The sequence below is a fragment of the Apis mellifera genome, linkage group LG10, assembly GCF_003254395.2.
Source record: "Apis mellifera strain DH4 linkage group LG10, Amel_HAv3.1, whole genome shotgun sequence".
NCBI classification, from domain to species: Eukaryota; Metazoa; Arthropoda; class Insecta; order Hymenoptera; family Apidae; genus Apis; species Apis mellifera.
This window is the reverse complement of record NC_037647.1, coordinates 10,753,740-10,767,698: the sequence shown is the minus strand read 5'-3', so window position 1 is coordinate 10,767,698 and position 13,959 is coordinate 10,753,740. Positions and strand designations below refer to the sequence as shown.

General features: G+C 39.1%; 2 protein-coding genes across 3 annotated transcripts in view; one reads left to right on the top strand and one right to left on the bottom strand.

The window, feature by feature from the left end:
* Positions 1-568: 568 nt before the first annotated feature.
* On the top strand, positions 569-4,060 carry LOC100577981 (insulin-like growth factor-binding protein complex acid labile subunit). Its single transcript, XM_006566201.3, has 6 exons — positions 569-1,156; positions 1,386-1,692; positions 1,764-1,992; positions 2,073-2,668; positions 2,760-3,159; positions 3,361-4,060. The coding sequence occupies exons 1-6, from the start codon at positions 980-982 to the stop codon at positions 3,971-3,973; spliced, it is 2,322 nt and encodes a 773-aa protein (XP_006566264.1). The 5' UTR covers positions 569-979; the 3' UTR covers positions 3,974-4,060.
* A 971-nt stretch (positions 4,061-5,031) lies between these two features.
* The window catches only part of LOC726414 (protein windpipe), a 22,825-nt gene continuing 13,897 nt past the window's right edge, over positions 5,032-13,959 (bottom strand). The window contains exons 3-4 of one of the 2 annotated variants that reach the window (XM_026443393.1): positions 11,802-11,860; positions 5,032-8,877 (exon numbers count right to left, since the gene is read on the bottom strand). In XM_026443393.1, coding sequence (XP_026299178.1) covers positions 6,924-8,846 — 1,923 coding nt within the window. In that variant the 5' untranslated portion in view covers positions 8,847-8,877; positions 11,802-11,860 and the 3' untranslated portion in view covers positions 5,032-6,923. The remainder of the gene's footprint in view (positions 8,878-11,801; positions 11,861-13,959) is intronic. The other variant, XM_006566202.3, reaches the window with a different exon arrangement.

Genomic DNA, 13,959 nt, shown 5'->3' with positions numbered 1-13,959 from the left:
TTAAAAAAATTGTTTTCTTTGTCATCTCACATCATTTTATCTTTCACTTGCTTCAAACACTCTCAAACATCGATATACTACCACACAAATATCACATATACATAATTTTTTACACGTATCTAATTAAAATTTCTTTCAACTCTTCTTCGCTCTCTCGCCACGATATCCTTTCCACTTCAAACACGTTCAAACATCCCGCGTCACGCGAAAAAATAAAATTCATTTCCCTCTTTCACTTCTCATCCTTCCTCCTCCCCGCCTAGCGAACAACGACAAACTCCTCTCCTCTTCCCCTTCTACCTCTCTCCCGCCACTCTCCCCGAAGCAAAGTTCATTCCGTGATTCTCTCTCCAAACATCTCCAAACGACGTGCATCTTCGAACACCCTTTATTCGCCAAAAAAGAAAGAAGAACAAAATTAAAACACCACGTTATTGTTATTGTTATTATTGCACAACAACAATCCTCGAGAATTTTCCTTCCTCGAGAATCGACGCGTGTCTCGTTTATCGACAACACCACTCCCTCCCCTCCCTCCCCTTTAGATTTTTTCTCATTATCACCAGGAATAACGCTCTCGAGCATAGCACCTCGCCACGCCAGGCCACGCCGACTTATCTCTGTGGCGGGCAGATATCTCGGGCAGCGTTAACTTATCTTTGATAAGTGAAGCCAGTAGTTTCCAGGGCAGTTCCGTGCGCTGTTGTTTGGCGACCCGTTTTCCGCGACGCGTTTTCCATCTTTCTTCCTGAAACACACACAGAGAGAGAGAGAGAGAGGATTGATCGAGACGCGAATGAAAAGGAGAAAGAAAAGAAAATGAACGATCGACTCTCATCGATGGACGAGAACCCGTTTCCACGATATTCGATCTCGTTTAGACGCGTTTGACTTGGATTCGTACGTGTTTCTTCTCGAGACGGAGGGGGGCGGGGGGGAGAAATTTCCATGGAAATCGCGTTGGAAAGATCGGACTATAATGCCGCCTAGCGACCTCACCCCGTACGCCACGTGTCTAATAGTGTCGATATTCTCGGCCGCCCTCTGCCAAACCAATTGCCCCGCCACCTGTTTGTGCCATCTCGACCAAATCCCGTCAACTGTCATGTGCGCCGGCCAAGGATTGGACGAGTTCCCTCGCAACATGAGCGACCTGGTATGGGCAAAGAAAAAAGAATATATTAACTTTTACATGATATTTTTGTGTTTGACGAAGTTTGTTCAAACAAATTTTTCTTTTCTTTTCTTTCTCTCGAGTGTCCGTATCGAAGATTTCTTTATCACAGCTACGAAAGAATGAGTCATCGTGAAAAGATAGAGGGAATCATTCGCACAATATCGTCTATTAATAGAAAAAAAACAATTATTCGATTCGATTTGCCCAGATAACGAGATTGGATCTGTCCGGGAACGCGGTGACGAGGATACCCGGTGACGAGATCAGCCGATTGGTCGAGTTGGAAATTTTGAACTTGGCCAGGAACAGGATAACCTCGTTCCCGGACGGCGTAAGCCCGTTGAAAAGTTTGCGCGAATTGGATCTGAGCGGTAACGTTATAAAAGGGACGGCAGAGATCAGATCGTTGGGACAGTTGCCGTCGTTGAAGGTTCTCTACCTGTCGAGGAACCCGTTGTCCGAGCTGGACGGATTGATAAGCGGCAGCCTCGAGGCCCTGGACGCAGGCCAATGCGGTATATATATCTTCTTTCGAACTTGGTTCTCTTAAAATATAATTTTTTGAAACATCTCTTGTATATACAAGGAATAAGGGTGTTGAGCAACTCGTCCCTGGACGGGCTGCCACGACTGACTACGCTCATCCTCGTTGGAAACCCTTTGACAACCATTCACGACACGTGGAGCCCGAAATTAAAGCGGTTGGACGTGTCCGATTGCCAGTTAAACTACTTGGGACCGGATACGTTCTATGGATTTCCGGAGCTGGACGAGCTTCTGCTTTCCAACAATCCAACGTTGGTCTACAGCACGAGGCAAGGAAGCTTGGTTGAAAATTTATCAAGAATTGTTTCGATGGTACAATTTGATCAATTGCGATTCGTTAAATTTTCAGGAATTCGACGTTGACGCATCCGAAATTGAGGAAACTGGACGCGTCGAGGTGCAACTTGGACAGGCCGGGCCTGCACGGGTTCCCCTCGTTGACCCACGCACGATTGACCCGCAACGCGATACGAATACTTCCCGATCGAATATTCGCGAGGAACAGGCAGCTAGGTTTCCTGTATTTGAACGGGAACAGGCTCGAGACGTTGACCGCGAGCACGTTCGAAGGGTTGGTGAAGCTTCAAACGTTGGATCTGTCGGCTAACAATCTGGAGGAAATTCATCCGTACACGTTCCACGAGAACATCGAGTTGAAAACGTTGAATCTGTCGTACAACGCTTTCTACGAATTACCGAAACTCACCACGGCCGCGATAACGTTGGACGCTTCGTCGAATCTGATCAACCGTTTGAACGAGAATTTATTCGCCAATATGCCGAGATTGAAGAGCATCGATCTGAGCGATAACCGTATACAAAAGATTCCGTTAGGATTGAAATCGACGACTTTGAGGAATTTCGATCTAAGGGCGAACAGGATAGTCGAATTGGCGAATGACACTTTTCTCCAGTTGACGCAGCTTAGAAGCATCGATATATCAGGTTATAATTGTTTTTCATTTTTTAAGTTAATTTTATATTCGAATTTAATAATTCTACACGTTTGTGTATATGTATATATGTAAATCTTTAGGAAATCGATTGACAGAGATGGCAGATCCAGAAATCTTTCGAAACAATCCATATTTGGATATCGTATATTTGGAGGATAATCCATGGCATTGCGATTGCGACAAAATGTTCTTCATGTATAATTACTTGACGGAACCACCAAAAATTTTTAAACAAATTTTAATCTGTCAAAGTCCGTCGAACGTGTCCGGTTATAGCTGGCTGATCGCTTGTTTCGACGAATGGCACAAACCGATCGATTACAACAAGGACAGATCATGGGGATTCGCGATGATCGTTATTCTCTCGCTTATAGTTTTGTTCGGTAGCTTCGTGTCCATTAGACACATGATAAAGATAAGGAGAAGGGCTACCGAGCAAAGACGACGATTGGAAAACCTTAGTTTATTGAGACAAACGAGGTAAGAAATAGTTTCTATTAGAAGAATGATTTTTCACCGCATACGTAACATAAATTAACAGATCGATTTACTCCAGATTCCTATATTATCGTGTCATTAAGACAGATTCCTACATTACCTGTGTATGATGAATGAATCTGCCGTATCTCAATAGGTAATTAATCTAGGGTACAAATTTATTCAAAAAAACACTTTTGACAGGAATCAAGCTCAAGTTACGATACAAGAAATCGTTGAACATCGACCAGAACCAAGAATCAATCCCCTTGAATTGATAGAACCACCCAGTTACGAAGAAGCGGTACAGATGCCGAGATTGACTCAATCTTTGGACGATTTGGACAATATTTCGACGAGAACATGTTCCGTCGTGGGTTCGGTCGATAACATAAGGAACAAGAAACAGAGAAGAGGGAGGAGAACGAAGAGAATTCTGAGCGAGAACGATTTACTGAGGAGGGAAGAGCGGCGGCAGGAGAGGCTCAGGAGGGAAAGGAACAACTCGGTCGATAACAACGAGACCAGTTTACCGTCGAGTCAAAGAAATTCCAGAGTGTACGCAACGCGTAGAACGAGAAGGCAGAGCGTGATAAGCGATTCAGTGGAATCAGGAAGCGGAAGAATTCGAGGCAAACCGCAAACACCGAGTACAAGAAAAAGAAGACGAAAGTCGACAGTTTACACGGACAACGATTCGACCGACGATGAATACTCGAAAATAGTCGATTTGCGTAAATGGATCAAAGAGCTTCCAGAAGAGCCGAGAAGCCGTTTCGGAAAATCCACAATGGAGTCCGATTTCTCTACCGATTAATTCGTTATTAGCGAAAATGAATTTTTTTTTTAAGATTGTTGTTGACAATTTTATATTTTTAATAAATTTAATAGTTTTTCAAAATCATCGTAATCGTTATTGCGAGTTTTATTACTTTGAGCAAAAAAAAAAAAAAAAGAAAGAATATAATTCTGTAATAACAGCTTTGATAAATATTTAATATTTTTATATCGCGTGTATATCGAACATTTCATTTTCCTCTATTTTTTTTTTTTTTTCTTTAATTATCATAATTTATCCGCGTAATCAGATCGAAACACAGGAAATTTTAACCAAACTACATGGAAATTTCAATTCAATTACAAGCAATTTCATATATCAGATCGAAGAACGGTTCTACGACTCTACTCGCCACCGCTAGGCAATAATTTGTGTAACAACAAACGTATCATTTATCGTAACGCGCGAAGCGAAGAGAATTCTAATGCGGATCCCGGAAAATATAAACTTGTTAAGTGGTGAATGGCGGCGTTAATCGGACATTGTATGGAGGCACCGTTAATTTTCAACTCGATACAACCACTAATAATAATAATAATTTTTTCAACGTTCACTTTCATTTTCAATCAACATTTCATACGCTCGTTCAAATTACTCGACAAATAAGTTACCGATAATCGATCATACCTTAATTAAGTAGTGAATAATAATAAAAAAAAATATTTTTATTATAATTATCTTTCTCTTCCATCTTTTTCTCTTCTTTTTTCTTAAATGTTTCGTTTTTCCTTTTCGTTTTTTCTTTTTCTTTTTTTTTTTTTTTTTCATTATTATTATCATTATCGACTATAATCCATGGACGATTATCGCGCGACATTGTCGATGAAAAGAGACAACGCATGAACAAAATTTTTATATACAAATATTAATCAATAATTTTTTTTTCTTTTCTTTTTTATTTCGCATCCATTGTTAAAATTATATAAACGGTTGAAAAATATATCGAGATATATATATATACGATCGCTACATGTACCTATACATAACAACATTCGATAAAATGTTTACATTTGATAAAAATGTTGCATGGAGGAAGAAAAAAAAAAAAAAATTATTTATCTAGGGAACAAGGTAAAATGGCGGATATATTAACGGATTGTCGTATGACGATATCACGAAAGATCGAACAATTTCCTCCCCCCTCCTTTCTTTTCCATCATTTCAACGATGATCACAGTATCGACGAGGACGATTTCACTCGTTGCAGAAACAGAACGAATGAGAACACGCGCAACAGTCCAAAAATCAATTTTTGTTCGGGGGGGATTTTTTTTTTTTTTTTTTTTTACTCCTCTTAATCAATTAACGTTTAAAATCGATTATTTTATATTGCATTTGGTGTTGATGAAAAAGATTTTTGTCGAAATTTGGCATGGAAAAAGATATGCAGAGAGAGAAATGACCAGAGAGACGAATGGAAATTACTTTTCCATTAGACTCTCTGGCGCGTCTAACAATTATTTATTCCTTTATCTTCTTGGAATTTTGTATATATATATATAGGATAATAATAAAATTTATAAAACGGAAGTTTTATAAAAAATATTCGAATATAGGCGAACGATTTTTTCATTTATTTCAAAGTTTAAAATTCTCGATTCTCCTCTAAAACGAGCTATCTACGAACTAAGCTTAAATTCTTAAATTTACTCATCGTTGACGATTGGTAATAATCAATCGTCGAGAAAAAAAAAGGGAAATGATAATTAAATCTGGAATGGAAATTCGTTGTATATAAATACGATTATAATACGATGCTTCGTATATATAAATTAACTTCCTTTTTTTTTTCCTTCTTCTTCTTCTTCTTTCGAGAAAAGAGAGGGAAAAAAAAAAGAAGAAGAAGAAGAGAAAAAACTCGGACTCCGCGAGACGTCCGCGAGCGTCTATCGATCCGCGTAACTCGGGGAGAAAAAAAGAGCTGACGACAAAAAGCCGGTCGTGACGACATTACGGAGACGGATGTTTAACCAAGTTTAGAGCGATTGTGACAATGCGTAGAGGCGAGGATTCTCACCGTTTATAGCGTCGTTAAACGTCGAAACAAGAATGGTGGTTGAGTCCAGGAGGATTCTAATGGAACTTATATCGTAAAACCGGACGTCCATTCGACGACGTTCGAGAAGGGATAACCGCTTAACAGGTGACTGACTAGTGTGCTAATATTGCGTATACATATGTAATATAAAATTAGTTACTGGTGGTAGTAATGGTGGTAAATAATAGTGGTAGTGGTAATAGTAGTAATAGTATCAAATAGGTTTTCCATCCTCCAAACTTTATAACAAACGGCATAATAATAATAATAATAATAATAACTATTATTATTATTATTATTATTATATTTCTATTATTCGCAAATATGTACAATGAAATCGCGTTTCATAGAATCCTTCCTCTCAGTAACCGAATACTAAACGAATCGTCGCTTGTAAAAAAAACTGTATACGTGTGCGCGTACACGTGTGTGTGTGTGCATATACGTGTACGCGCGTATATATACTTTCTTCGCTCGACAAGAAGAAGAAGATAGAAGAAGATAGAGAGAGCAGCGCGCAAAAAAAAAATTCGTGAACACAAACTCGGATAATCGGATGTAACAACAACAAGAGAAAGAAGAAGAAGAAGAAGAAACTCACTATTATAAAACGTCATAAAAATTCGATCAAGAGTATAGATAATTGTGTCAACCTTCTTTCCTTCTCTCTCTCTCTCTCTCTCTCTCCCTTTTTCTTTCCTTTTCATTTCTTTTAGGAACACTGGGCGGCAACACAACTCGATCAATCAACATCGCACAACGCACCTCTTCTTTCTTTTTTCAATTTTCTCTCCGCCCTCCCCCCCAATCTTCTTTCACCTTTCCCGAAATCCGTCGTTTCCAGATCCATCCTCTCGTTTTCCACCCTCGAGGGAGGGGGGAGGGGCGATCTCAAGGCGTCTTGACTAGATTCTCACCGTTCGACGTTCTCGTGATGAGTATAGGCGTCTTTGGCACGCTGTCAGGATTCTCTTGGACCGTGATCTTCACTCTCTGGGCGCCAGGGCTCAACGGAGGTTGTTGTTGCAGTTGCATTCGATCCTCCACCGCGGCGTCCTCCCTCGACGCCGTTGTTCCGTCGATCGAGTCCCTTCCGCTCCTCGAGGAAGACCTCGGCCTCACCCTGCACTCGGGTACGGCGTTCCCCTTCGCCTCCGTGTCCACCGCTCGGCAATCGTTCGATACCTTGATCTCGTCCTGGTCGACGACGAGGGGGGCGCTCTCCACGTTCCCGTTCGAGGCGACCTTCCCGGCCCTCGGCCCGGCGCTCGCGCTCGTCTCGAGCAACGCTCTCTGCATATCCTTCAACTCGGTCCCGTTCTCCACGTCGCCCCCCCGCTTCCTCCTCCTCCTGCAGAAGCCCCCCTTGTACGCGGCGAAGCCGATCAGGGTGGCGAGGATCGCGAGAAGGGCGGCCAGCACCACGTACGAGCCCATCCCTTTCTTCGACTGCCTGGTGGGCGACGCCAACTCGTCCCCCTCCCCGACCTCCTTCACGTCCTCGGATTTGCTCGAGTTGTCCACGAACTTGACGCCCGGCACCAGGACGATCTCCGTGGTGATGGAGGTGATTGTTGTTGTGGTTGTGATGGTTTTATCATCCTCTTCCTCCTCTTCCTCTTCCAATTCTTTGTTACCCTTGGTCGCGTCGATGAATTGCTCCTCCTCCAGGTCGGGGCCCTCGTTCGTCGTCGCCCCCCCCTCCGTCGTCCCCCAGAATATGTTGTACAGGCCGTCGAACAACGAGAACCCCTCCTCCTTGCCGCCCCGCGAGGAGAGCGTCGAGGTCGAGCCCGAGCCCTCCACCCCCGACCCCTCCTCCCTTTCCTCCTCCTCCTCCTCCTCGTCCACAGCGCCCGAACCCTCCGTCGGATAGAAGAGTCCGTCCTCGTGTATCTTGTCGCTGGCGAAAGCCGTCTTCTTCGACGGCTCCATCTCCTGCTCCGTCGAGGAGCCTCCTAAGGTCGAGGGAGGCTCTACTTCCTCGAGGAAGGGGGTCGAGGCGGGGGGAGGCTCGTCGATCTCGCGGAACGGCGTCTCGCTCTCCGCTCGAATCGTCGTCTCCACGATCTCCGTGCTCTCCTTCTCTTCTTCCTCTTCCTCTTCTTGTTTCTCGTCCTCGTCGAAGCGTTTGCCGGAGGAATCGCCGGAACTGTCGTAGAAACTTTCCTCGTTCGGCTGGTCGTTCTGCATCCCGAGGAGATCCTGCTCCTCGAAGCGGCAAACGATGGCAGAGTCGAGCTCGAGAAGGGGGACCTTCCTCGAGTTGGGAGGGGAGGCGCATACCGTGTTCCCTCGGAATTCCACACCTTTGCTCGTCAACAGGTCCCTGGCGCCGAGGGTGGCGCAGTCGCAGCGAAGGGGGTTGCCTCGGAGGTCGAGGTGTTGGAGGCGGTTGAGGCGGGCGAGTTCGGGGGGCAGGTGACGGAGACGGTTTTTGCTAAGGTCGAGGGTGTGCAATCGGCCGAGGCCGTCCATGGAGCCTGTTTCGATCTTGTGGATACGATTGCTCGAGAGGTTCAAGCTCCTCAGGTTGGACAGGTGTAGGAAGCTGCCCGCCTCTATTCTCTCGAGAGAGCCGGTGGATAAGTCTAGATGGCGGAGACCGGTGAAATTGGCGAATACCGTGGACGGGCGGAGGACCGGCTCCCTCACGTGGGCCTTGAGCGGCTCGAGATCGTACGTTTCGATGTATCTGATGTCGTCGAGGGCCTGGCAACGTGCCCTCGTTCCGTTCTCCAACACGCACAGCCCAGCGCACGTCCCAGCGCCAGCCGTGATGATCAACAGCAACGGGAGCAACGTGGTTAACATTTTCTTCCCCTCTCTCCGATCCGATTCTCACCTGTCGAAAGAGAAAGGAAGATACGGTATGAGACATTCGAACGGATTCGGGTGTTCTGTAATTTCTGTCTTTTCGGGAAATCGAATTGGGTTAAGGTGAAAAATTATCCCAGAATTTGTGAAAATTTTATAGTTCTAATCTAATCTAATCGGCTTTTTATGGGTGCTTGTATAAGAAAAGAAAAGAAAATTTATCGAATGTTGAAGTCTTATCGTTGTTTCTTGTGTGATATTTTGAATCTTCGGTTCGTCGAGGGACAAGTATCGCGATAAAATGGTTTTCATAAAGTGATCTCACATTCACCGTGTATTATTCTTGTTTTTCATTCATTCTGTACTCTTCTCGTACTATGTACTCTTTATTTTCATCGCTATTTCACTTTTCTCCTCTTATTTATCTTATTCTTAAACAATAGAAATAATTTCGTTATTCTATAACGAAAAATCAAACTCACCTTCGCTCTAATATCATTACCGTATTCCATGCTTATAAAACTCGAAAACTTTGTAGATAATATTTCTATTAGTTCGATCCACGATCACGGTTTAATTTGAGATAAAGAAAATCTAATTATTCGACAGTATATTATTCCAAGATTACACAAAGAGTTTAGTGAAACGATATTTTAAAAGGATTAAATGTAAATAAAGTATTATAAAATATCACTGCTCGAATTGTCGTATCGAACCGAGTGATGGCGGAGAGTTACCATTCGACCGTATAGGGTTAAAATAATTCCCTATTTTTCCCCACGATTCTCCCCAGAATTCTCAACTTGCTTGGTTAGAAATAAAATTCGACGGGTAGAGGGAGCGAAGAATCGGAAGACAGATGGCGATCCTGTCGATCGGGCAGTTATTGGTCGGCGGAATCGGGCGGACATGTTCGAGGTTATCTCGTGGTCGTGTTTTTTTTTATTAATTCGTATTTGCATCGATGCGGACGAAACAAGGGCGAACAATGGTGTCAATTATCCGAATTATTGCCTTGAAAAACAAAGGGCGTTTGATTCGACCGGTTTCAAGGCGTACAAAGAACTCATGGTGTGCAAGCTGTCTCCCTTCACCTCCTCCCATAGGCTAACTAGATGATTACGATCGAGAGAAAAAAGAGGGTTTCAGTGCTTGCGCGTTTCTCCGTGAAAGCTTGGAACGACGACGAATGACGAGGTTTCCTCGAAGAGAGTGTGGATATATGGAAATCGTCGAACGAATGGCGTCACGTCCGCGCGAATAATATGCAAATGCAAATGTAAATAACGACGAAAGTAATGTGGCTCGTCGTCGGCTAGTCTACTAGAATCTAGAGGCTAGAGACATTGACGATTTACGTTCGTGATTGGCATTTTACGTGGGATTAAAAGAAAGCGTGTCTTTAATTTTTTTTTTTTTTTTTGCATTAATGATTTTCTTATATTTATAATCTTTATATTATACGAAATATTTAAATATTCGTATTCGTGCAAGATTATCGATACATTCCACGAGAATCATATATATATATATATATACACGTCATAGGGATTTCCTGTTCTATGAGAGAAAAAAATATTGAATTTGTGACTAGTTTCTTTTAACGGTCTTCAATATGGAAAAATTGTGCATGGATTTATCCTTCGATTTTTCATGGAATTAAATAAAAAAAAAAAAATGTTCGATGTAGATATAGATTTAGAATGGATGACTAATAATATAAATATTAGGTCGAGAGAGAAAGTTGAAGCACTCTCGAAAATTATTTTTTTGCAAATATTATACAATTACTTGACAAAATGGAAATTAAACGTTCGATTTGTGATTTTTATCTCTTGAAAAAATATCCGTTCGAAATTTATTTACTCGCTCGTTTGCGACAAATATGGATAATGGAAAATTTAATAGTTGAAATTATTTCGATGATTGATTCCTCGAAACGTAATAATAAACGAGATTATAAGAAATATTCGAATTGTTTTAATAAATAAATACTTAAAATCACTTCATCAAATTCGTATTCTTGAACGTCGTAATAACTAAACAGTAGATATTTCCAAGGTATCAAAAAATATTTATATTTTTTACATATTTTTACATATTTAATATTATGAATTTTATATCCTTGAATTAAGTTAATATATTGAATTAAAAAATTGAATTATTTATATTAATAGTTTTAAGATGTTTTATCATTCAATTTTATTTGCAGATTGAATTTCAAATTATGCAATTATTCAACACGATTAATATCGACAGTAATTTCATTCATAATTAATTATTTTTAAATTTATAATTTTGATTTTATATCCAAATTCTTTACAAGAATTATAAGAATATCGGATTAAATCAATTTTACACCGTTTTAATCGAGGTTGGTAAATCTGAATTAATTTCTAAATTTATAATATTAAACTTATAAGATTTAATTTTTAAATTTAATATTTTTCAGATCTAAGCGTTTCGATTCAATCATACATTTATTTCACTTTATCCATTTCATTGTTCGTTATTAATTATTCGAGCAAGGAAAATTTTACCTCGAATACGATCAATTAATGATACTTACTTTGAACTGAAATATTAACATTAGTAATTTATGCAATTAATATTTGTATACACGAACAAAGAAATTAGTGATATTAATGACATCAATCGCATAAAAATTTGCTCGACGAACGGCCGATCTAAAGTCCAACCAACAGCAAGCGTGTATCGCTTGCGATTATCACGCTTCTTACAATTTATACGCCTAACGTAGAAACAGACGCGACTTGTTGATAGAACTTAAGCAGCCACGTAGCGCGCAAAGCTGTCTCGGTTTTGTTATCGCGTGGGTGGAGATAGGTCATGGCTAATAACGGATTTTCCAATTGACGAATATTCTCTTTCACATCATTTTTTTTTTTTTTATTAATTTTAATTTTCACGTTTAACAGAAATAATACTTACTGTTTCAGTTTCGATCAGATAGTGGTTTAACCTCGGCAACGCCGCACTTTTGACAGCATCTGAAACGAAAAGGGATTAAAAGAGATATATATATAAATAATATTGAATTATTGAAGACGTCACGAGATGAATATTCATGTATAATAATAATAAGCCTATTAAACAAACTTTTTTTAATAGAAGATATTGACGAAATCTTATCGAATTCTCGATTTTACGATTTTGATGAAATAATTCAAATATTAAACTGTGGTTCGGATGGATTCCTATTCGATGATGTAACATTCTTTACGCGAAAACGTAGGAAAAGAAAAAAATATCGTTTTCCCAAGCGGACGAACGATGAATAATGGAAAAGAGCAAGCTTCCTCGCGATTCTTGTGAAAATTGAAATATCAAAAAAATGTAAAAAGTGATTCGCGAAGGGGAAGTCGCTTCGATATAAAATATGGGTATATGATAAGAGATTATTTTGCTCGAAGAATGTGCGTACAGTATAGAAGAATACTTATATTGATTTTTTTTATCCGAATATGTAAGATCAATTTTAACATCTTTTAGATCTAATCTATTTTTGATTATTTATTTTAATTTATCCATTTTATTGTTTGTTCGAACTCGATGATAAATTAATAATATGTTTAATTGAAATATTAGTAATTATTAATATAATATATTTATACGTGAAATTTGCTCGAGGAGTAATATATATATGTATATATATATATATATATATATATATATATATATATATATATATGTATACGACTATAGCGGTAAGGTAGGTTTCTCTTAATGTTTGGTAACGTTCTCGCATACTTTTATATATTTCTCAATTCTTGCTTTCTTACGCACGACAACGGCATGTCCCTCGGCAAACATTTACAATTTTCTTTGGGTTCAAAGAGCAAACGTTATTACGCTCGAAGCCGTGCGTGCCCCATACGTGCACAACACAATTACACGTTACGATTTCTCATTAATCTACGTAAAATGTAATTTTTTTCCTTTTCATTTTTTTTTTTTTTTTTTTTTTTTAAGAAACAATCCGGTTTTTAAGATTTATTTATCGAGACAGTTGTAATGGCGGAATAATAATTTATTCGAAATTTATCTATTCCTTTTCCTTATTCCTTTTTTTTATTTTTATTTTATTCATGCAAACAATCACGATACAAACAAACGTTTATGATCGCGCAAGTTTTCATTATTCCACAGATAAGAAATTGTTTTTATCGCTCGAGTATAATTGTCGAGTCATAAATAATAGATCGTAGAGTAATTACAACTTTTTTTTTTCTTTTTTTTTTCACTTTTCGATCGAGCACCGTGTTTTCTCGTATGTAATGTAAATTATATATAATCGTGCAAAGTAAGTATGTATATCGCATTTCTTTTACTCCATTAGTTACAAAACTGGATAAATGATTTAAGATGATGTTGCAATGCTATTCCAATCTGTAGGATTTCGCGGTTAATTTACAGACATACGTGAGGGACGAAAACATTTAAGTTCGAACTTCAAGGTCGTTCGTCTCGTTCGCACCTACACGAAGTTGGCTAATAAATCTAAATATTCTATTGGATTCAAGGAAGAGATAAGCGTTGGTTAGGTTAGAATGGCCGGGGAAAAGAGGGGGAAAAAATTATTTAACGAGCATCGTCTTAATGTTCGATGCTATTTTTCTTTGAACAATGTAACAATATTCAATTTGTTTAGAAATTTTTTTATTAATGTAAAGAAAATAGAAGAGAAAGACGACATATTAGAAATTAATATACGTTCGAATCAAACAGTTTGGAAAGAAATCTTTCGAATTATTCGAATGTATTAACTAATTCTTAAACAATTCTTTATTTATTTTATATATTCAATTAAATTTTCTAATTTATTCATCACATCTAATTTTCATTCTTAATTAAATTCAAAAGAAAAAAAAGTGAAATTAATAAACGTATTTCAAATATTTAATCCCTCGTTCCTTACAATTATTTACCATTTAAATATTGATTATTCGAATATCCTCTTCCTTAATATCTTCTTCTTATCATTATCATTATCATTATCATTATTATTCTACCAAGAACTTTCTCACGCGAATCTTATTTACCTTCAAGTCGTCGTTAAATTAATACGATGAATTTAGAAAAAAGAAAA

What these genes read in the sequence shown, in the direction of transcription:
- LOC100577981 (XM_006566201.3), top strand. Translation starts at nt 980, where the DNA reads ATGCCGCCTAGCGACCTCACCCCGTACGCCACGTGTCTAATAGTGTCG. An exon ending in CTCGCAACATGAGCGACCTG is followed by an intron (nt 1,157 to 1,385) that starts GTATGGGCAAAG and finishes CGATTTGCCCAG; the next exon opens with ATAACGAGATTGGATCTGTC. An exon ending in ACGTTGGTCTACAGCACGAG is followed by an intron (nt 1,993 to 2,072) that starts GCAAGGAAGCTT and finishes TTAAATTTTCAG; the next exon opens with GAATTCGACGTTGACGCATC.